The sequence below is a fragment of the Sardina pilchardus genome, chromosome 10 (genome assembly GCF_963854185.1).
Source record: "Sardina pilchardus chromosome 10, fSarPil1.1, whole genome shotgun sequence".
Classification (NCBI taxonomy): Eukaryota; Metazoa; Chordata; class Actinopteri; order Clupeiformes; family Clupeidae; genus Sardina; species Sardina pilchardus.
In genome coordinates, this window is record NC_085003.1 from 19877142 (window position 1) to 19900816 (window position 23675).

General features: G+C 44.9%; 2 protein-coding genes across 5 annotated transcripts in view; both read left to right on the top strand.

Annotated features, from left to right (window-relative positions):
* The first annotated feature begins 4 nt into the window (after positions 1-4).
* On the top strand, positions 5-4754 carry LOC134093694 (diacylglycerol O-acyltransferase 1-like). 4 transcript variants are annotated; one of them, XR_009940375.1, is made up of 19 exons: positions 5-125; positions 208-432; positions 686-785; positions 870-957; positions 1070-1110; positions 1199-1281; positions 1369-1421; positions 1508-1616; positions 2060-2164; positions 2463-2507; positions 2603-2706; positions 2861-2899; positions 3035-3076; positions 3183-3227; positions 3397-3442; positions 3538-3603; positions 3724-3811; positions 3895-3957; positions 4091-4166. XR_009940375.1 is itself a non-coding variant. In XM_062546887.1 (19 exons), exons 3-19 carry the CDS (start codon positions 688-690, stop codon positions 4271-4273), a joined length of 1365 nt encoding a protein of 454 aa, XP_062402871.1. In that variant the 5' UTR covers positions 5-125; positions 208-432; positions 686-687; the 3' UTR covers positions 4274-4754. The 4 variants fall into 4 exon arrangements, 3 of the variants coding, with proteins under 3 accessions (XP_062402871.1, XP_062402872.1, XP_062402873.1); XM_062546887.1 differs by having other exon boundaries at positions 3330-3442; positions 4091-4754; XM_062546888.1 differs by having other exon boundaries at positions 208-428; positions 3330-3442; positions 4091-4754.
* A 474-nt stretch (positions 4755-5228) lies between these two features.
* Positions 5229-23675, top strand: part of wwp2 (WW domain containing E3 ubiquitin protein ligase 2) — a 39221-nt gene continuing 20774 nt past the window's right edge. The window contains exons 1-9 of the mRNA XM_062546906.1: positions 5229-5290; positions 6503-6584; positions 7762-7918; positions 8298-8419; positions 10018-10155; positions 19182-19260; positions 22226-22389; positions 22812-23037; positions 23308-23397. Coding sequence (XP_062402890.1) covers positions 5270-5290; positions 6503-6584; positions 7762-7918; positions 8298-8419; positions 10018-10155; positions 19182-19260; positions 22226-22389; positions 22812-23037; positions 23308-23397 — 1079 coding nt within the window. The 5' untranslated portion in view covers positions 5229-5269. The remainder of the gene's footprint in view (positions 5291-6502; positions 6585-7761; positions 7919-8297; positions 8420-10017; positions 10156-19181; positions 19261-22225; positions 22390-22811; positions 23038-23307; positions 23398-23675) is intronic.

Below are 23675 nucleotides of genomic sequence, written 5' to 3' on the forward strand. Positions count from 1 at the left end.
TACGCCGACACCCTGCTGCGTACGGTTTGACAGTAACCACGTGGTGGCAAAAATCCGTCTAGTGTGATACTACATGGACTAAAGAATCTCAGTATTTTAAATAAACCCTTTCATTTTGGCTACAGGTAATATGGATAGGCTAGCTGCAGCATATTATTTAACACCAAAGGTGACGCATGGGATATTCCTTTTTTCTGTGCCTTTCAGTAGGCTAACATGAGATGATCATGGCGTAAGGACACGAATGGACAGCAGCCAGCACACTTGACCCCACATGTGTCACTGAAGAGGACTAATTATCGTTTTCACCAGCCGCTCACCTTGTGCTCCTCTTCCCGGCTGTCAAGGTTAGCCTCAGTCGGAACAACGCTAATGAGACGGGTTTTTAAGAGAAACAGATTCGTTTGAAGGCGGCCAAATTGACACGTGTTGGTAAACGATTTCTCTTTTACGAAATGCTATTCTTAAATTACGCTTGAGTGAGCTGTGCAGGGCAAGATAGCCAAGCCGATCCTCTACTTGGTGCACTCTGTCCTGGCATCTTCAGTACTGGAGACGCAGACAGATTAGTCTATTATGTGAAACAACATGGAACATCATGGAATATCATTAATAATCTTATGAAATGTAAGACGTAGAAGACCACGAGATTAAACTAACTGGTTATTTTATCTTGTGCATGCAGCTATGTCTGTCCCAAAAGCATACCTGCGCGGTCAATCCCTTTCGCAGTCTGAAGAAGAATATACAGACTCTCTTCTGGAACCCTACATGGAGATGATCTGGTATTTGTTTGTAATTTACCCAAAACCTGTTAGTCAACGATAATCTAGTGGTCACATACTAATATTGTCTTTAACTCTGGACAGCTGTCACAGTGTTCAGGACTCATTACTGAGCTCAAATAGCCGCTTTACCAATTACAGAGGAATTCTCAACTGGATTGTAATTCTTCTGGTGAGAGCGCTTTATACGATGTAATAGAACAAATAATAATACAAAAACTTTATTAAAACTATTTTGTGATGGAGTCACTGTTTAAGTTAGATATTGAACCTTTGTGCTTCAGACCTTGACCTATGCCCACCTGTTTCTGGAGAACTTCATACAGTGAGTACTGTAGCCTGCATTGCAAATAATAGAAATAAGAGACAGTGGCTCTCCACAATTTGAAATAATCATTCTTCATTGTCTTAAGGCATGGCTTTCTGATTGACTTAAAGAAAGCTGTGGAACTCCTGATTGGGGACAGCTACTGGCCACATCTGTACCTGATCTTGGGTGAGCATGCAATTCAAGGTAACTTACTGTAATTCCCTGTCAGACGAACAGTGAATAGTGATGTTCTCTTCTGTACTCTTCCTGCAGCTGCCAATGTGTTTCCTATTGTGTCTATGATTCTGGAAAAGAGCCAGGAAAAGGTGTGGAATTTGGATTTGTTTTCTAAAATTAATTAATGTGGCTTATGTGACAATGTTGTTGATATATCTTTTCATTTGTTCCCCAGGGAACCCTTTCTTCTTCGTTGGCATACTGGCTTCACATGGGAAACCTTGTGCTTCTGGCCGTTTTCCCCGCCAGCATTATTCTCCATTATGAAACATCTTTATCTACAGGTAATGACTCCGTCTCAGAGTCGAGGAAGAGTCACAACGCTTATGAACTGGTTAGGGCTGCAACAATTAATCGATAAATCAATTAGTTATAGACTATTAAATTAATTACCAAATATTTTGATTATCATTCATTGTGTAAGATAAATATATCAAATTTCTCTTATTTCAGCTTCTTAAACATGAATGTTTTCAACTTCATTTACTCCTCTATGACAGTGAAGCAGATTAGTCGACAATGAAAATAATGTTTAATTTCAGCCCTACAACTGGTTACTAATGGATTGGTAAAGGATTTAGTTGGTCATTATGCCATTAGGATGGAAACATTGTTAAATAAAAGAAGTTGATGGGAAAGGCTTGATGAAATACACACTGTTGTCTTTGTCGTTGCAACCTACCTCCTCATATAACCTCATATTGTTATGCTTACTATATCTCAATAGGTGGCGCTCTTCTATCACTTTTCACCTACACCATACTCTGGCTGAAGCTCTACTCCTATCAGCAGGTCAGCGGCTGGTACCGTCAGATGGAATGCACAAAGGACGGTATGAGCTAGAACCTCAGAGTTATCGATTGACTTAATGAGCACCATTACTAATATAGGGAGGTCATAATAAAGACACACTGTTAATGTATTACTGGACTGATTTGTTGATGCTATAGCCTTATTGGGTCCTCTTTAAGATAGCGTCCAGCCCAAAATTACCAAAATGTGCGTGCCATGTACAAATTTCAGATTTGTTTGCTTGTTGCTAAAATTAGTTTGGTATGTTGTTTATCCACTAATGTAATGGCCATCCCCAGTATAAACAACGTTGTGCATAAAGGAGTTATGTTTTACAGGAACGAAACATGTAATTCCTCAAGAAAGTGACACCACTCTTTGTGGTAAGATTTTACCATTAGACTCTGCAATGACATAACAAAATTAAATCTATACCTCAGTGTCAGGATTGACTTTTAATTATTCTGTCCTTTTCAAGACCTCTACTATTTCCTTCTGGCCCCTACTCTGTGTTACCAGAGGGACTTCCCTCAAACACCTAGGGTCCGTATAAATGTTGTGCTCCAAAGCACGGTGGAAATGGTAAGACTTTCTGTTATTCTGTAAAGGTTTGTAGGGAGTATATATTTGACTTGTACAGTATGTATTGACTCTGTGGTGTTTTGACAGAACTCCTCTAATTGATCAAAGAGTGTGAATGACTGGAGAATAACTCTGATGATGTGTCTTCCACCAGGTGATCCTCACCCAGCTCATAGTGGGAATCATGCAGCAGGTTGGATTCTTGTAGTTGTTTTTCACAGTTTAGTTGGTCAGATCTAGTCTTTGTCATGAACATGTTTGTTTGTGCTGTTATTTGATATTAAGTTGCTGTTGTATTTCATTCAACAATATGCTTGGCCCATTGTAGTGGATTGACCCCATATTCCAGAGGTCAAAAAAGACTTTTGTTGTAAGTGACATCATAGTCCTTTTAAGTCTTTGGATAAATATAATTTGTCTGATTGTGACAAGGTCTCATAAGTGTTTCCTCTCCACCCTCTGTCTGGTCTGTCAAGGATATGGAAATAGCTGCAAGGATTGAGCACCTTGTGGAGTTGGCGGTGAGTATGTGTGTGTGTTTGTGTTGGGCTTCATATTTGTCTGCTGTAGTTCCTTGGTAGTCAGAAATCTGGAATGACACTTCCTTGGACTCCCTTGTGCAGACACCCACCCATTTCCTGTGGCTGATGTTCTTCTTCCTCTTTTCACACTCCTATCTGAACTTCATAGCCGAACTCCTGCGCTTTGGTGACCGGCATTTCTATGGTGACTGGTGGTGAGTCACACCATCTTCAAACCTGTAATCATGCTGACTTTCATTTCCTCTGTGTCATTGGTTAAATATGTTTTTTCTAACTTGCATTTTCCCAGGAATGCTGACACACTTGGCAGTTTATGGAGAAATTGGAATGTTCCTTTCCAAAGGTGGATTCAAAGGTCTGTCACCCAAAGAAATTACTTATCCACTCTTTTTCCTTTGTCAAAAATTACAAACGATTTTCCACCCCTCTTATCTGGTCCATGTTTCCCTTTGCCTCTCCTCTCTCCTTATTACAGACATCTCTATGAGCCATTTCTTAAGAGGAAATTCTCAGAAAAACAGGCTGACATACTGATCTTCATAGTGGTTTCTGGACTTTTGGAGGTGTGATCTAGTTGTACAATACAGAGATATTGTTTTTGGCCTATGAGCATTATTATCACTAGGCTGTATTTATCTATTTGCAGTGTAATATTGCTCTGGCCCTACAAAGGTGTAATTTATGGCTGTTTCTCAACATGATGTTTCAGGTGAGGCATGTCTTTTTTTGCAATACATTTAATTGGAAAATCATAGGAAACAGAAGTTGCATTAAAACATTGCATAATGGACCTTGGCAGTTGGCACAGATTCAGATGTTTTTTGTTCACATCCCCATTTCAGCTTTTCCTGGCTTTTCTCTTGGAGCGCTTCTTCGTTGGTAACTATGGGAATGGGCTGGTGTGGCTCTGTCTGCTGTTGGGCCCTCCCTTGGCTCTGACAACCTATTACCATGACCACTACATGAGTCAGCGTGGTCCATCTTATGGGTTACAGTCAGTCCCATTACCACAGGGAGAACACTGAAAACTGAACAAAATGGAACACTTCACATACACAGCCAAAGGCACACTGTATCTGTATGTACTGTAAATGTGTGAATAACACCACGTGAAATTGTGAGCATTGAGAACATACAGATTTCTGTCTCATAAGTCTTTCTGTGAATTTGGAGCAAAAAAAATCCTCCTATTCATATGCATCAGTGCCAGAGGAAAAAATGCTGAGCGATGTTATGAGTAAGTTGACAAGTAAGGACAAGAAGATTAGTTAATGTCTCGGCTTCAACCCTTAAAAAACAAACATTTCATCGTTACACCCATATATTATTCTTGGAAAAAATATGATGCATATTTTTAAATGAGCTTGCAGGCTGAGATGCACTGCTGTAGAAATGTAGAAATGTACATCCTGTCATACAGTTACTCATACTGTCCTCTGATGTTCATGCAAAATGTCCGAATGGAATCTTCCCAGAGGCACAATAAAATTCTAATGATTTTTTTCAGTTGACTTGTGAATGTTTGTTGTTATATGGATATCATATTAAAGCAGGCCAAGGCATTCTCTGTCAAGGAAAATGACTAATAGACCTAACATTATTTTTCTTGATGAAAGAGACAACTGCTAAGTTCTTTTTTTAATTATTATTTTTAAATCTCATCCCACCCTCTCTTTCTATTAGCCTCATTGTAGTAGGCTACAGCAAGTCTTTGTTCTAAGTGAAGACTGGAGATTATAGCTTGTGATAACAATGACAAATTGACAGCGACAGTCAATTAAGGCTCTGTACTGTTTGTGAAGTGGCTTATCAATAATAGTTGCTGTGAGTAAAGTAGTATCAAGAGCTCCGGTTATTATTTCCTACTACAACGATAAACATATATTTTTCTTTCTTGGGGGACAGAAATGATTCATTGCGATTGCGTTGTTCTCTTTACCACGTGACCCTGACATTGAGGCGGAAATGAAAGTTAACTAGGTAGCAACGATAGGACCACAGCTTTAATAAGGTAGGAACAGATGTCAAACATTGTCATCAACGTAAGATCATAAAAGCTTGTTTAACGTATATGTTTTTTACTGGGTAATTTGTACTTGTCATGTTAAGCTATTTTGGTGATCCCTTTTAAATGTTAATTAGTATCTTTGAAACAGCTAACTGCCAGGCTTGATGGGTTAGCTAGCTAACTTAGCTTGCTAGCCAGCTAGGATACCTTCCGTGTTGTTATTGTGGGGGTTTTAAACTGCGCACACAATGCGTCGGTGTGATTTGGGATATGACCCGGGCTGTTGTGAATTTGCAGTTGTAACGGACAGTACGCTCTTACTGTCGACTCACTAAGTTTCTGGTATGACAGTAAATTATGTATCATTTGTTGTCTTGCTATTGCTTGCTTATAACGCAAGCTAACATTCTAACTGTTACTGCTTTCGATTGATGGATTCATCAGTCGATGGAGGCTGCATCCTGTTTCACTCAAAATAACAACCCACGGGCTTTCTTCTGTTTATGAAATATATTCTATTCGTTCAGATTAATTATATAATTGAACTTGCATTTAAAGATACGTCCTAAACCGCTGGGTTTGTAGCGACCACTCTTTTAAGTAGCTAGCTAACGGAATTGCAGAGGGAGTATTAGCAACTAGATAACGTTAGCTATCCTATAATAGTTAGTTAAAAACTGGAGATACGTAGGTATCACCAAAGCTACTGTCAGCATACATTATGTGTGTGAGCCCTGGCGAGGAATTGGAACTAAAGTTGGCTTCCCAGCTTTGTGTTCTCTTTCAGCAAAGGTGCATGTTTGATTTCAGTTTGTCATCAGATGAAGGCTGACGTTATTCATTTCGCCACTGCAGTTTGAAATGTTGTTCTGTAAACCATTCTATCCTAACTTTAATTTCTGGACAGCATGCAGTGGTATAGCTGAAATGGGATATCTATCCACCTACCATGTCTTTTAATTGAGATGCTTCCGCATAATGTTCCCGACCTACCCCCAAAACAAAACTCAGCTTGTCAGAATGATTCGGGCCCTTTTCAGTTTTGTCAAATTGTTAATGCTGTCAGGTAGCTTGCATCAAGATAATAAATTGATCTTTTGAACGTGCATTCATACTTGCAGTAAAGATTCAGTTGGGGACATTGACATTGGGGGGATTCCCTAAAAAATAACTGGGCTGGCAGTAGTAACATGGTAATATGAAGTTGATTTATTGGTCTCATTGGTATATCATATGTGTCTTTCAGAGCTGTGATGTCATGGCAACTGCCAGTGTGAATAGACCTGGCAGTGTCCAGTCCGCCGAAAAATCCCAGCTGACCTTGAAAGGTAATGAGTCATGATTTGTCTACCTGTGCACACCTGCCTCGGTACCCATGCCACATCCTTGCACTGTCCTTCTCTCTCCTCTGAATCATCTCTTTTCACCAGTGGTAGGATCCAAATAGTAGCAACACAAAGTAACTGAACAGGGTGGCGTCACGAACGCCAGACATATGTCAGTCCGGCGCTGTTGTCAGGTGTTGTCCAGTGTGGTGTGACTGTGAAGGAATGTCTTCGTCCCAGCTAGAGGGCAGTGTCCCTTAACTTGTTCACTCTGCCTGACCACAGTGGTCAGATGAGCTGAGAAGATTTTTACCTTTGTTGTCTTATGCCAATATGGCAGTTGGCAGTAGTGACCGTCTTGTTGACATGGAGAGCGAGGGAAATGATGTATTTACACACAGAAAACCTTAAGAAACAGAATTTGAAATCTGCTATGTATGTGTCTAGCCTGGGAACAGAAAACAGTCTACTTGTATTGCAAAAAGGATTAAAAGGAAGTACTACTCTATCTACATGTAAATGGCTTCTGCCCTCCAAAATATCTCCTGAGGCATTGTATCCAGACAAAGGAAGCACAGACAGGAAATAGTTTTGAAGTGTGTAACAGCTCTAATCTGAAATGTTAGCACCTTGGCTGGAGAGAAATATTGTTTAGTAATGTTGTAGTATCTTAATGTTGCAGTATCGAATAGCTTAATGTTGCAGTATCAAATAGCTGCTATCAATGTTTAACCATTATCAATATTTTATAATGCGCCTCTAACCTCTTTGAGGATTTCAGAGGATAATACCATTCATGGTCCACTCATAGCTTTACTGCTTTTTCAGTGACTAGAATACTTGACTTTTCAGATAAAGGGAATTGTGAGACTTTTACTGCAGGGATGTGATTCGCAGTTAACCATTTTGAAATCTCCATTGTGTCACCATTGAACTTCCCTCAATACTAAGTATGGTGCAAGTAGTCCCTAACATGAATATGCATTTAGGGCCTACTGTGATTCCAACCCTGGTTCTGCTCCCACTGTCTCTCTTGTTGATACTTTGGTTGAGTTATAACCAATGTCTGACTCCCAAAAGTTGTTCCCAAATGGGTTGTCAAGAGTGTTTTTCCTTTCTCATTGCATTTTCTTTCCCTGACATTTTTTTTGTTTCTCTGTCTTTCCGCTCCCTCTCTTAGTTCTCTCTGCAAAGCCCCAGTCCCCCAAACTCCCCAACCGCCATTCCCGGCTCAGCTCCTTTGTGGAGGTGACCGCTGACGGCCTGTCCAGTGAGACCAAGAAGACGGGCAAGCGCACAGGCCACCTGGAGCTCCAGTGGAATGAGGACCTCACCCTGTGAGTTTTCCTCTCTTTTTCACTTGCACTACTCTCTGGGATTTTAGGGTGGATAGATGGGGTTGGAGCAATTGATGGGGCTGGTATGCCTTAGGAGTTTTTGACCCTAGGTGCATGCTGTTTGATGAGCATGACATAGTTATGAGTGAGTCACGTGTGTTTGAGACCCAGTGGCCTCAACCCAGACCCAGACCCAGACCCAGACCCTGGCAGACCCAGGCAGAAGTAGCTGTTTGTGGTTTTACGGGTCTAGGTTGATGTTAATGTCTGTGCTGTGCTGTGATGTGTCTAATCTGAGCTGTTTCTGTCCACACATGTCAATGTTCACTTGTATGCACGAGTTGGGTTGTAACTTTGGTCTTTTGGTTGGCGAATGCAGGAATGTGACACCTCAGAGTCGACTAGATCTGAAGCTGTGGAGCTGCCACACCCTAAGGAAAGAGCTGCTTGGTAGCGCCACCATTGACCTTTTGGACACCTTACGCAATCATGATGGCAAAAGTAGGTCCAGCCAAATGCACCCACACATAAACTCCGATGGGTCGCGCAATATCTTTACAGTGTCTGTTCCCGTTTCTTGGGTTATTACATTATCGGGGAAAGGCAACATGATACACAACGCTCATGCACAAAATTGTCTAGTAGGTTGAACGTTCTCTTTTAGTGGCAAGTCTACAGATAATCCAGGTAATTGATGCTGACATGCAATAAAGCATATGTTGTAACTGAACATTTCCACATTTCTAACAGATGAAGTTCCCTTATTCAGTTCAGTTCTCTTATTCTTCAAAAGTATATTGTGACTTTAATCCCCTGGAAAAAGAACACCGGTGTAAATGCATGCGTTTGCAAGACGCCGTTTACAACTGAGCGGACTTTGAGCCATTTTATAATTCAAAAGGGGATTTTATTGCCGTGTGAGTCTCATATGAAGGAGAGAAATAGTTGAATGCTCACATGCATTTGAATCTACAGACAATGGCCATGACCATGTTTTCACTCAGAATCCTGACTGAAAAGGTATTTTGATAGGATGAACATGCTTGTACTTTCCCTGATATCCTATCTATTGACTGGAGTGTTTGTATGAACATTGATCTAACATGACGCAACATTATTTCTTCTTCCTGTTAAAGCTGCCCTAGACATGCACACACAGAGAGACCCGCTCTTCCTTTAGCAGATCTTTCGTTTGCTTCATGTGCCTAAAATAGGCACGTGAGTTGGATGGAAACTTAGTGACTGACGCTCATACAGAGCACTCTGTAGTATTGAGCGAAGCTTCTCCTGACGTTTAGGCCGCTTTCTTGACATGTGGCCATAACAATCCCAGTGTCTGTGGCTGCCCTAGGCGCTGTGTAATGGGATATAATGAGGGGAGGGAACATTAGCCAAATGACCCCCAGAGAATCCACCGAGCAGGGCATGAAGTGTGTGTCCATCAGCCATGCGTCCACGTCAGGGCAGTGCTGCACCACGCATGGAGAGAGAGAGAGAGAGAGAGAGAGAGAGAGAGAGAGAGAGAGAGAGAGAGAGAGAGAGAGAGAGAGAGAGAGAGAGAGAGAGAGAGAGACACGGACTGCAGCGATTTGAAATGCCTTATATTTGTTATCTTCAGACCGTTTTTGATTGACTTTTGGGTTATGGGGTAATGAAAGGAGGCATGTTTGATGGATTTTGACTGAGCTGATACAACTTTAAACGCACAAGAACAAAGCAATGCTAATGACACATTCATAATCCTCTGTGAAGTTGTAAGTGCTCTTTTAATCAGTGTGATGATGGTTTGTTTTCATTCAACACACCCCGTTTTCACAGAATAAACTCTCTTTTTAAGCACGGATGTTTCATTGCCAGCCATTTATTTACTTTCTTTTTTTGTGTTCATTTGCTCAACGTTTCAGTCGCTTTCAGTGTACGTGTGAGAGAAAGCTACTGATAAAATGAGAGATTTTCCAAACCTAATGAATGATGCTGAGACACGGCTCAAGTGACGTGCATTGCTGCAAGCCTTTCTTATCGACCTTCGCTCTGTCTTTCTCACCATTTTCTCTCTCCCCCTCTCTCTCCCTCTCTCCCCCCATTCATATGCTGTTCAGTGGAGAATCTGCAGCTCAGTCTAGTCCTGCAGACGGAGAACAAAGGCTCAGTTGTAGCAGGAGGCGAGCTCAACGTCTGTCTGGACGGCCTGGTTGTTGATCTGGGATCCTTGCCCAATGGCAGCACAGCAACAGACAGTGAGTCCCGCCTCATAACACACACACACACACACACACACACACACACATATGGACATAACGGGGGGAAAAAATGTTTTTTGTAATGCATGTATAAGATCTCATATGCACACGGATCAAATAGAGCGTGCAGTAAGCTGCATTAACACAATTCACATGCAGGCTCTGCAAGCACGCTCGAGTGCAGGCCCGGACTGTGTAGAGCCACTGGGCTTTTTTCGATGTATATTTGTGCGTGTTGACTCCACCTAAACTAAATGCTGGAGTGGGTTGGGGCAGAGGAGTGGAAAAAGCCAGCGCTTTTGGGGCTCTGTGGTCGAGGAGTGCAGAGAAGCTTCCCGCAGCAGAGAGGGAGTGAGTGAGTGAGTGAGTGAATGAGGAAGGAGAGAGATAGACAGGTCATTTGCTCACCTTTTTGGGCCTAGTTTTCTGTCAAAGTTTTCTCAATGGATTCCTGGTCAGAACCCCTATTGAAACAGATTAAAACTTGGGGCATGTTAAATTTTGTCCAAAAATTCAAGATGGCAGCCGTATGGGCAATTCCATATCAGTTGGAACAGGTCCGACACCATGGTCCTCAGTTTTTCCTGATTTTTGGTCAAAATGTTCCTCCATGTCTCATTAGAGGAAAACCTCAATTTTAGCTTGGTATCTTGTTTAGTTTCTGAGATATGTCTCTTCAAATGTGGATAGACGTGTCCTAAAAAAAGGCTGACAATGCCTGTATTTAATGAGCACCACTTTTTTTAAACCCCTCTCCTGTCTTAAGCCTACCACTGGGGCAGTACCCTGTTTAGTTGTCCAATATCACAAAGGAATTATAGTCCTTCCCACCATTGAAGACACCGCTGAACGCCGTTTCTGGTGGGCGTTGGGCTTTATTCATCAAAACAAACCCATATTTTTTTTAAAGCAATGAAAAACAAAAAACCTGTTTTTGTTCTCTTATGGTCATGAATGGATAGCACTCACATTTTTAAAACTTTACATATAGTCCATGAGTAAGAGAACATGTTGGAAAAAAATTGAGACGGCAAGTTTTCGTATTTCGAGGCTATGGGCCTTCAAAGATGGCCAAAATGGTGTTTTTTCCTAAAAATGCCAATTTCATTGCCTTTTTTCAAGGACAAGATGAAATGCAAATCCAACAGTTCTTTTCTCCTGCAATAGTTTGCCACTTTGTAGACCATGTGAATGTGGTAGATCCGACCTGTCCATTTAAATATCCCCTCAGTACATGTCTGAAGTTAGAAAAAATGAAAAATTGTCTTGGCTGAAGGAGGTGTTGGTTCGATTTTTATGAACCTCTTAGAAGGACAATATGGGGTTTAAACCCATTTTTTTCTGTTTGAGGGAATCGGAATGCCATCCTATAAACAGGATAAAAATGTTATATCCCATTTTTACTCTTTATTGACCCCTTAAGGCCCCGGTACAGTTCACGCACCCGACTTGTCGTGCGACATGTTGACGTCACGGGGAACGTTGTAACCATGTATACTTGCGCGTGGTAGTCGCGACACAATTTGCCGTATTCTCCTGAACGGAGGCACGGTATCCATTGACGTTAATGGCAGTAGCAACTAGCTTCTTTGCTGATATTTCAGACTTAGCTTGCACAACTGAAGGATTAGCCTACCATCTCGTTTATGAGATGAGCTTGTGTAATCTCCCTAAATGGAAAGATATATATATTTTTTTAGGTCTAGCAGATATCCTTTGGTTGAAAATAAATCTCTTCCTTACCTTTTGCTGGAATACTTATGTGCCTCGGTCCTAGTCATTTCCCCCTAATATCCTCCTGTTGCAACTCTCACTGGTAACTTCGTTAACTTATCCAAACGTAGTTCACGACTGTAAACAAATCAGTCATCCAAACGGCAACTCTCGCTGCAGCCTAGCCAAGTTAACTTCCCACTTTTCAAACTTACTATTATTCAAACTTCATGACTACAGTCGTTTTTAAAATGAATGGGCTTATTTAAGATGTTGGATAGGCTATATGATAATGCCTGAATGTGGTTTATGTGGTTGATGACTGTATAAGGACACTGGCTCCGTGAGCTTGGCTTCAATCTCTTCCTAGTTGTCGTGCGAGGTTGGCGCGCGCGGCTGATAAAAAATGTTCAGTGTCCGACAGGTCGGCGCGCGGCTGAAATGTGGCTTGCGACACAGGAAATTACGTCATTTTGACGTCACATTGTCGCGCGACAGGTCGGGTGCGTCGAGTATACTTCTAGCATTAGAATATGTCCAAAAGTTGTCAAAAATGAAAAAGGCGACCAAATTGAGGGGCTTAAAATGGCCACTGGATACTGAGGGAGAACACTGAAATGTATAACCCCTGTTACGATGGCCTTTGAACCCACTGTGTTAACTGAGGTTAAGGGCTAAAAACCACCAACCACCGATCCGATGGTCTCCAACTTTTTTTTATCACAGGAAGTCATGGATGGTCTCAAAAAAACGCTTTGAAGAGATGAACAACATATATGATTTTTAAGTCTCTATACATTTTATATCAAGAGATATGAAAAAGTTGGAGACCACCGGATCGGTGGTTGGTGGTTTTTAGCCCTTAACCTCAGTTAGGGACACAGTGGGTTCAAAGGCCATCGTAACAGGGGTTATACATTTCACAGTGTTCTCCCTCAGTATCTCATCTGTCTTATCTTACATTTTTAGCCTTGTGTGACTTGATCCACTTGGCCATTTTAAGCCCCTCAATTTAGTCGCCTTTTTCATTTTTGACAACTTTTGGACATATTCTAAGGGATCAATAAAGAGTAAAAATGGGATATAACATTTTTATCCTGTTTACAGGATGGCAATCTGATCCCTCAAACATAAAAAATGGGGTTAAACCCCATAATGTCCTTCTAGGAGGTTCAAAAAAATCAAACAAACAAAAAATCAATCAACAATTTTTCATTTTTTCTAACTTCAGACATGTACTGAGGGGATATCAAAATGGACAGGTCGGATCTACCACATTCACATGGTCTACAAAGTGGCATACTATTGCAGGAAAAAAGAAATGTTGGATTTGCATTTCATCTTGTCCTTGAAAAAAGGCAATGAAATTGGCATTTTTAGGAAAAAACACCATTTTGGCCATCTTTGAAGGCCCATAGCCTCGAAATACAAAAACTTACCATCTCAATTTTTTTTCAACATGTTCTCTTACTCATGGACTATATATATGTAAAGTTTTAAAAATGTGAGTGCTATCCATTCATGACCATAAGAGAACAAAAACAGTTTTTTTGTTTTTCATTGCTTTAAAAAAAATATGGGTTTGTTTCGATGAATAAGTCTTCAATGGTGGGAAGGACTATAATTCCTTTGTGATATTGGACAACTACACAGGGTACTGCCCCAGTGTTCAAATTTTTAGAAAATAATATGGTAGGCTTAAGACAGGAGAGGGGTTTAAAAAAAAGTGGTGCTCATTAAATACAGGCATTTTCAGCCTTTTTTAGGACACGTCTATCCACATTTGAAGAGCCATATCTCAGAAACTAAACAAGATACCAAGCTAAAATGTTGGTTTTCCTCTAATGAGACATGGAGGAACATTTTGACCAAAAATCTGGAAAAACTGAGGACCATGGTGTCGGACCTGTTCCAACTGATATGGAATTGCCCATACGGCGGCCATCTTGAATTTTTGACGAAATTTAACATGCCCCAAGTTTTAATCTGTTTCAATAGGGGTTCTGACCAGGAATCCATTGAGAAAACTTTGACAGAAAACTAGGCCCAAAAAGTTGAGCAAATGACCTGTCTAAGAGAGAGAGTGTGTGTGAAAGAGAGCGAGAGATTCTAAGGGGGGGGGGACTGGGGAGTTTTGCCATGGCACTTTGTAGCATGCTTCCACATGCACAAACAGAGCATAGCCTTGTCACCATACAGTAATACCAAGGCAAGACACAGTGAGGCACGTAGTCCTGGGTTGTGTAGATACTACACTGAATCCAGCCTGAATTTAAACATTTCAGTTGCACACATGATGTGGCTTGTCCTTCAAATAAGAGGAAAGGGAGAGAGAGAGATTGTATACCATATGAATCAGTAGCCAGTCTAACTAATGTACATATGAATGTGTGTGTGTGAAGGCAATTTGCTGGAAGACGTCAGGCTACGTTCAGTGAGCGCCACCACTGAGCGATCATGGAGTGTGTTCCACATCTGATTCCCAAGCCTCACTATAGGCTCACGAGTCCACATCAAACATTAAGCATGACTGTCTTCAAGTGTGTGAGACTTGGGTACAGATTTTTGAATGCTGGTACGACACAACTTCCAAATGTACTGTACCCTGGGCTGAATATGGTATGTGTATGTGTAAAAGTTTTAAAGCAGTGGTTTCCAGTGTGTGGGTGGCAGCTTGAAGGTGGAAAATGGAACAAGAAACTTAAACACACAGCTACAGGTCATATTTAATATGGCAGCGGTCTTACTGCATAGAAGGCTTTTCACCCAGTGAAAAGTACATTTGGTCAAAAATACTGGAGCTCAGATTAATTGAAATGAATCAATTTTAACTTAAAATGTAATTACAATATTTAATTTGAACTGATGAAATTCAAAATGTTGCTGATCCGCCAGCATTCTCTTAACTCTCTCTTAATATTTTAAATTAATTTGTGAAAGTGTAAAAATACAAGAACTCAACTCAGGATGCACCAAGTGCTCTTAACCACCTATATGGGCTCTTACCATGGTCTACTGAATGCGGAATCCCACAGAATTATAGTTTGGAAGCATGTGACCGATTGTACAGCATAAGTAACGCCCCTAATTAAACACTATATTGTATAAGGCAGGTGGCATATTATGTGTTGCGCACATGCGCTCCCTTTTAAATATGACCAGTACCTACCTTAGAATGCCATTGCTGGTATTCTGACTATACGATTCACTGAAGCATGAAATAAGTTGATCAGCTAATCAGTAGACTTCGAAAATGAGACATTTTTCTCCGTGTTGGTGCAATGCTCTTGGCCACTTGTAAAATGTTATTTTACCTAAAATAGCGAGAGAAAGTGAGCGACATTGTGTCCAACATTCTAATTTGTGGTTTAATTTTCTGCATTAAGCCCAATATTCCAGTACTTTCACCAACAACAGCAAAACAAAAATGAAAAGAGAACTGAATGTGCTCTAGCAAAATGAAAATGAATTGTTGATATGAATAAATAAAAGCCTGTTTATAAGGCTTCTTGCATGAGGCTCAGTGTGTAATGCTATGCAGCAGCTGAAGGGCATCTGTTTGTTATTGAACGTCTGAAAGTGAAATGTAATGGAGTGGCTGGGTTTTTACACAGGGGGGTAGGGGACAGTTTCTTCATCGTCAGAGGGCGTCCTGCCATGAACAGTTTGGTCTTGACCTTTAAAAACAAGCCAAAAAGAAGCACATACAGCATATGATGTTTGATGCCTTATCCGTTCATATTGTGCACTGTATCCTTGCTTTGAAGTCGTCTTTTCATTGATGTGCCAGCCAATTTGACCCCCCTCCAAAATCGCAAACTCAGCTGTTGTTTATTAGTAGTATGTGGCACCGCCTGCAACAGTTCTGCAGTGATGAGGATTTAAACTAGCAGTTAAATGCACCGCTTAACTTAGTTATTGGTCTGGCCAGCGAAACAGAGGAGAGGGAAATATAGCCTTTTCCTGCTTAGTCGCTCACTTTTGGAAATACTAGGGAGGCATTGTCGGTGGAATCACTGGTGTGTGTGTTTTTGGCTCATGAATGAGATCGCTTCTCTGAGGTTTGTAGGGTGGCTAGTTTTTAGGATACAGTTTGCGCTTGTTTATACATTAAAGGCCACAAGTGTACATGTGGGGCTCCCTGTTCAAAATCACTGCAACAGTCTGTGTGTGTGTGTGTGTGTGTGTCTGTGTGTCTGTTTCTGTCTGTCTGTCTCCACGTCCATGTTATACGAGCATATGAACGGTAATATTGTGTAATTGGCAATGAATAGCCTTCTTCATGGCTTCCTATCTCGTTCAGACGTGTTTGCTTTTTCTTCCTGCCTGCTGTCATGTGAAGACAAACACACACTCACACACACACACACGGGCACGCACACAAACATGATTGGGAGTGCTTATGTGTAATTTGTTTCTGAGAATTGTGTAATTGGGTGTCGTTTTTCTCTGCGCTTGGCGGGACAATCGGCTCCTGTGATCAAATGTGTGTGAGTGTGAGGGAGGGAGGGGGCCGAGGGGGGGGGGGGGTGTTTCCTGCCCTACTGTGGGGACACTGTGGAGAGGGGGATGAAGGACGGAGAGCGGGAGAAAGAGAGAAGAGGGAAGAGAAGGTGCATTTACGCTGCCAATGGGAGATGCTGGCCGTACATATGTAGGTCTGTGTGTGTGAATAAAGCTTTCGAGTGTGTACGCTGTCCCGAGGGCCGTGAACGAGGGGAGCGTGTGCTCCTGGACTGTGTGTGTGTCTGTGTTTGTGTGTGTATGTGCTCTGGCAAAGTGTGTGTGTGTGTGTGTGTGCGTGCTCCCTGGCAAAAGTGTGTGTGTGTGTGTGCATGCACATGTATAAAAGAGTCGAGTGTGTGCTGTGGGTCTGTGTGTTAAGGCTCTTCTGTGTTCCCAGCTGAAGGCCTGCTCTGTTGGTTTAGTGTTTTTGCTCATTTCCCCTGGCAGTCTTTCTGACATGCTGAAACACACACACACACACACACATACACACACGCAGACACAGTCATACACATGCGCGCACACACACACACACACACACACACACACACCCACACACACACACACAGCGCCCCATAAACAGCCTCTTTGTGCTATGGGGGCCCCCGAGAAAACACAGAACCACAGCAGTCACAACTCACCTTTACACTCACACAAACACTGACACTCTCACACACACACACACACACACACACACACACACACACACACACACACACACACACATGAATACACAAAGATCCGTGCCTCCTGCCAGCACATGAATACGTATGAGTCACTAAAGCTGTGTGTGGAGCCACATGCTCAACAAGCAGGCAAAGGCAAACAGCACTTGTATGGCTGCAATTTGGCTGGGCTGGTGTCAGTAGGAGCACATCTGTGTAGTGCACATGAGGAAGACCCCATCCCCCCCTCTCTCTTTCTCTGTCTCTCTATCACTCCCTCTCTCTCTCTGCCCTCCCTCCCTCCCTCCCTCGCCTTGGGAGAGGTGGTGTGGAGGGAGGGAGGGGGGGCTGTAACCTCACTAACCTCGGTGTCCAGCGGTAACATATGAGAACATGCGAAACGCAAACATGCCTGTACGGCACAAAGCTCTCGCCCACTGGTGCCACATTCACACGCCCCAAACAGCCTCTGCAGCAGGCCGGCTGGACAGAGGAGAGATCAACAACAGCGAGGCGAGGAGAGGAGAGGAGAGGAGAGGAGAGAGGAGAGGAGAGGAGACAACTAAGGCCAAGCTGCTGTGGCCGCAGTGCCTCCATAGACACAGCGCTGACGTCCGCTGGCAGCCGTCGATCTCCTCCTTGTCTGCCTCTCAAATTCAAATTCAAAGGGTGCTTTATTAGCATGACGGCACAGTTCGGTACAGTGTTGCCAAAGTTGCCTCTCTCTTTCTGTCTCTCTCTCTCTCATTCTGTCTCTCTGTCTCTCTGTGCTTCAAAACACGTTGCCCTTATCAGTGCGACTGCAGATTGAGCTCAGAGAGTCCTCTTGTTGTCCTTCAGCTGTAAAAACGATGAGGCCAGACTGGGTGCCATCTGTGGCCCAAGCTGACGGACCCACAGCCACGTTAAAAGACCTCACCCTGCAGACACTTGTGTCATTTGGCCCCGCAGTCCATTGGCTGCCAGCAGACTGTGTTATGGGGACGGGTGGACGGGAATGACTGGGCAAGGCGGAAGTGGAGGTCGGGGTCGGGGGTGGGGGGTGGGGGGTGGGGGTAGGGGTGGGGGTCCAATTGCATCTTGTAGTTGCAGACTTGGAAGCTGACTGGAGGAGCACCAGTGTCTCATTAAGTCAGTGGATGGGGCCGTCGGCACGGCAGCACAAGAAGCACTTTCATACTTGCCGTCCAGTGTGGGGTGAAAAAAGCGAAGGTGAAGCAAAGCCAGGCCTTGTGTCAGCTCCGCTCGCCATGCGTGAAACGGGGAGGCCTGTTTACACAGCACCGCCAGACGCTCGCCCGCACGCACGCCCGCACGCACGCACGCACGCACGCCCGCACGCCCGTCTGCCCGCCAGAGGAACGTGGCAGAAAGAGAGCCGTCAAGTCTCCGCTGCCGTGTCAATCATCTTGCTGAGGCTCAACACAGCTGCTGCCCACTTTCTCTGCCTCTCCATCTCTCTCTCTCTCCCTCTCTCCATCTCTCTCTCTCTATCTCTCTCTCTCTCACACTCTCCCTCTCTCTCTCTCACTCACTCTCTCTCTCACTCTCTCTCCCCCTCTCTCTCACTCTCTCTCCCTTACTCTCTCTCTCTTTCTTTTTCTCTCTCTCCCTCTCCCTCCCTCTCCCTCTTCCCCTCTGAGGTCCCTGTGTTGGTGACTCTGTGGCGTTTTCTGAAAGCCGTGTTTTGAGTAAGCTGTTGTGTTTGAGTCATGGGTGGGATATGGTGGTTTAGCCGGAGGGGGCGGAAGGGATGGGGGCAAAACTTGCCAACCACAATGGCTCCAGTGAGCCCGCGGCAATGACGTAGAGGACCCCCCCCTTTCTCCCTCTCTCTCTCTCTCTGTCTGCCTCTCTACCCCTCCCCCTTCCCCCTTTCACTCTCTCTTTCTCCCAGTCTCCAGGGATGAGCGTCTCAATGATGAATGTCTTTATGTTATAGGCTGTGCCCCACACTCCCCGGTGTCTTACATGTTGAGTGATGGTGGAGGTGATGCTAATGAACTGATATTGTAGGTGGTAATGTGGCAATGACTGGACCCTGTGAGTGCTGCTCTTGTCATTAGTGTGCTCATCTGTTCGCTTCTGTGCTGTGCTGTTCTCATCGCCGTGCTTTTGCTCTGTTTGTTCTAATTGCAGAGATGTTGCCGTCAGACCGACCCAACCTGCGCAGGACACAGAGTGAGGAGACGCCCAGCACAGCCAGCCCCCGCGGCAGGTCAGCTCACACACACACACACACACACAGACACACACACACACACACTCTGCTTTTGTCCTCTTCTTATTCCAATCAACTGATAACACAGAGAGCAGAGACTGCTTGCTCATGACTTTCTTTACCTTGAGAGGAAGGTTAAGTGTTAAGTGTCTCATCCCAACTACGTATGGCACAATCATGTGCACTGTAGCTTCAGCCTGTTCTGAGCCTGAAATCTTAACTTAAACTTGTGATTCACTATGTGCACCTTAGTTATATTCTGTCTGCCTCTGGAGTTACAAATAATAACATGAAAGCACAGTCTGTTATTTACTGAGTCAAGTTTATTTATATAGCACATTTCATACACAGAGGTCATTCAATGATGTCAAATCTCAAAGTGATGCCATATGCATTGGTGACACATATACCTATTTTATTTCCATTATCTATCTTCATGATCTTTGCAATTGACCCACTTAGCACAGTCTGCTTGAAGCCTATTTACCTGGATAGGAAATCAGAAACATTTGCAAGCAAGAGGCACAAACTTTGTGAAAGTGGTTAGTGTAACCTGCACACTTTTTTGTTTTTTTTTGGGACCCAGTACATGTCCACTTTTCCCCTGGACCAAATGAGAACACCATTTTTGACCAGTCTACAAAACCTCAAACTGAGACGTGCTCTCGAGCAGACACTGGGTAAGGTCCCTGGTGACCAGGGCCAGGAGTGTGTTTGGAGCCTCTTTAGAGAGCGGCTCTCCGTCCTGACGCTAGCCAGGAGCGTCTGCTGGAGCTCCAGCCCAGCGGGGCCAAGAGGGGCGGTGGGAGCGCCAGACCCCTGCCCAGACACCCACAGGAAGTGTCTGTGTATTTACTCTAATGCGCCCAACACAGAGGACATGCCATCAGGTTGAGAGGTTCTCTCAGCTGCGCTGTCCATCTGTTGAGGGAGATGCGATTGAGGAGGGGTAGGGGGGGGAGGATGGCGTGAAGCGACAAAAGAATGCCACTCGTTTCGCCGTCCCGCCAGTCTCCCATGACGACCGGCCGGCCACACAGACCCCCCACGGGGCCCGCGGAAGCACAGAGGCCCACACGCTAATCACACGTGATCCTGGAACATGTCCGCCGAGCACGCTGCAACAGCTGTGTTCCCTCTCTGTCTCTCCCTCCCCCCGTTTGGGTTCTTTTCTGCAGAGAACAGGTAACCAGTTAGAAAAGCACGTAACTGAGATCCCCATCGCGCTGCTCCCCCCTCCCCCCCTCCCCGTCATAATGTTTCCATTGATTCCAGTCCAAGTGGGCGCTTAGCATTCCAGTATCCGGGGGGGTCGAAACCAACATGTTTGCATTGTATAAAAGTATACGTCGGAAAGAAGCACTAAATTTAGCGGCTAGGAAAATATGAGCGGCGCGTTTTCGAAAGAAACAGAAGGTCACACTGACACCTCTTTGTGTGCGCGGCGCGCGTCTGTGAGTCAGTGTTCAGTTCCTCCGAGTGGCAGACTGAGCGGTTCCTTCATACCTCGGAGAAACAGAGCGCTCTTTGAACACACAAGCGCAAACACACCCCCCCCTCCCTTTAGCCTGGGACATGTAGCGGCTAGTCTTTATCACATCAGATGTGCTTGATCAAACTAAACAAACCTTTAAAAGACGGTAAAAATATCCTCATCTAAATATGGATTTTTGGTCTGTAGATTAAAGTAGATGAGTTCTCTGCCATAAGACACTTCTTCTGTTGGCCCGCCGAAACACTGCACATCATTTCCATTGGGTCATCAAGAGGTCCTCTCCTTCTCTAAAGCTAAAAGATCAAAGGCTCGTCTGTCCCTCACAAATGACGGAAGTGCGAAGGCAAGAGAGGACCTTCTGCTTTCTACCCACTGAGTGTTTTTAATAAGGTGTGTAAAACTCCAACTGCCGTTTTGGCGCTGCCCCTGTTCTCGTCCGCGACTCGTCACGTCAAAGCTGTTTACCAGTGGACACAGATCAGAGAGCGGCCCGTCTGTCCAGCATCACCTGAGGAGGAGGCAGGGGTCAGCTGTTCCTGGACCGCTCTGCCGTGACGCGGCTGTGACGCAGTGAGCGCTCCGTTGGCACGCTCTGCCCGCTTGTGGGTAGAGGCGCTGGCGAGGGTGCCAGCGGAGCCGAACACGGGGCCAGGTTGTGGAGAAACTCACAGCCCCGAACCTCAGCTTGTAATTTGGATTCTTCCAATTTACGCAGTGAAGGACGGCTCTCGCGGCCAACCCGCAGATTCCTCAGCGACGCGGCTGTCTGGGGCTTTTTGCTCCCAACTTCGCCTCGTTTTTTTTTTTTTGCTGGACCCTCGTTTCTGGATTTGACGCAAACCGTGCCCATAATCATCGATCACAGATTCTTTGCACAGCTGTGGGAAAATGTCTCTGAATGCTGAGCAGAAAGCAAAACAGTATTTCCTTACATAAAGTATGCCTCCAAGAATAGTGCCCCTGCATACCTCCTCAATTCTCACCCCTCGCGCACTCCCCAGGAGCTTCGCGATGCTTAATCATCAGCTCCGCTGCACTGGGGGCACTAGAGGGCTGGAACGAGGGCTGGCTAATTACCACATTTATACGTCTCTGTCCTGTAAAATCACAACAGTGGGAAATTTGAATTGGCGACTGGTGGGCTGGTGATGCGTGTATCCAGTCGGTAAGGAGATCTGTCCGCTGCTTCTAAATGTGCAATATCCCTGAGAAGTGCTCTCAAGCATCTTTTAGGAGGCTTGTTAGAGTTGGACCTTGGTTGTCTGTGTGTCTATGTGTGTGTGTGTGTCTGTATGTGTCTGTGTGTGTGTGTGTGTGTGTGTCTGTCTGTCTGTCTGTGTGTGTGTCTGTGTGTGTGTGTGTGTGTGTGTGTGTGTGTGTGTGTGTGTGTGTGTGTGTGTGTGTGTGTGTGTGTGTCTGCATGAGTTTGTTTGCACCCTGATGGTTTCCTCCTTGTTCTGTGTGCAGGACCCACAGGCGCTCTCCGGGGGGTTCGAGGGGGACGTCTCCCGGTGGCCCCCGAGGGCCCCTCACTAACGGGGACCTGAACGCAGAGCAGAGCCCAGGAGCCTCCGCACGCCACCGCGCCTCCAAGAGCTCCCACAGCTCCCACAGCAGCCCTGGCAGCGCAGGTAACGCACACACACACACACACACACACACACACATAATAAATACACACACACACACACACACACACATATACACACACACACACACATATACACACACACACACATACATATACACACACACACACACACACACACACATAATAAATACACACACACACATATATATACACGCACTTACTCGCATACACACACACACACACACACACACACACACACATATACACACCTTTACACACACACACACATATACACACAGACACACACACACACACACACACACACACACATACACACCTTTACACACACACACACATATACACGCACTTACTCACACACACACCCCCACCCCCATCCCATCCCAGCAGCGCCTCCCAGCCTGTGTGTGAGTGTGTCCTGTTCTTGTCCCCTGCCTGGCGCAGGTAAAGGTGACCTGGCCCCTAACGGCCTGGAGAACGGCCGCAGCAGCCTGGCCCGCCACACCCCCCCTCCGTCGTCCCCCACACTCAGGTCGGCCGCCCCCAGCAACAGCCCCCCCGCCGGGCCAGACAACGGAACTGCACCCCCGGCCCCCGGAGAGACCGCCCCCTCAAACCCGGACCAGCCCACTCCAGCCATGGAGCCTGTGGTGGATTCGCTGCCAGCAGGGTGTGTGCCTGAGGGCGTGTGTGTGTGTGTGTGTGTGTGTGTGTCTGTATGTTTGTTCGCTTGTGCGAGCGAACATAGAAGTGTTTATTTGCTGTGGTTGAGTTTGTTTCTCAAAGAGTGTGTGCAAGTGGTTTTTCCATGTGTCAGTGACGTGTCGCTGTCTGTAATGCCTGTAGATGATTTGTCTGTGGGCCGCAGGCCAGAGCCTTCGTCTTTCCATTGACACTCTCCATCTCTCTGTGTGCCCCCCCCCCCCACCCCCCCTCACAGCTGGGAGCAGCGCGTGTTGCCCCATGGCAGAGTGTACTACGTGGACCACAACACAAAGACTACCACCTGGGAAAGACCCCTCCCGCCAGGGTATGTTCCTCTCTCGCTCTCTTTCTCTTCTCCCCCCCCCCCCCACATCTCCACCTGGATTTGTCTTTGATCCCCCTCTTTTCCTACATAGAGGAGATCGAGAGAGAGAGAGAGTGAGATCTTTTGAGAGACTAATTAGCTTGTCAGTGTAAGACCCAGTGTTATAAAAGTGCATGAATTAAGGCTGTTGCATGCAGACATCACACATCTGCTAACACGGGGCGATTGGTAGAACGCCACATCTGTTCAAATGTGTTCATTCAGAAGCTCTGTGCTTG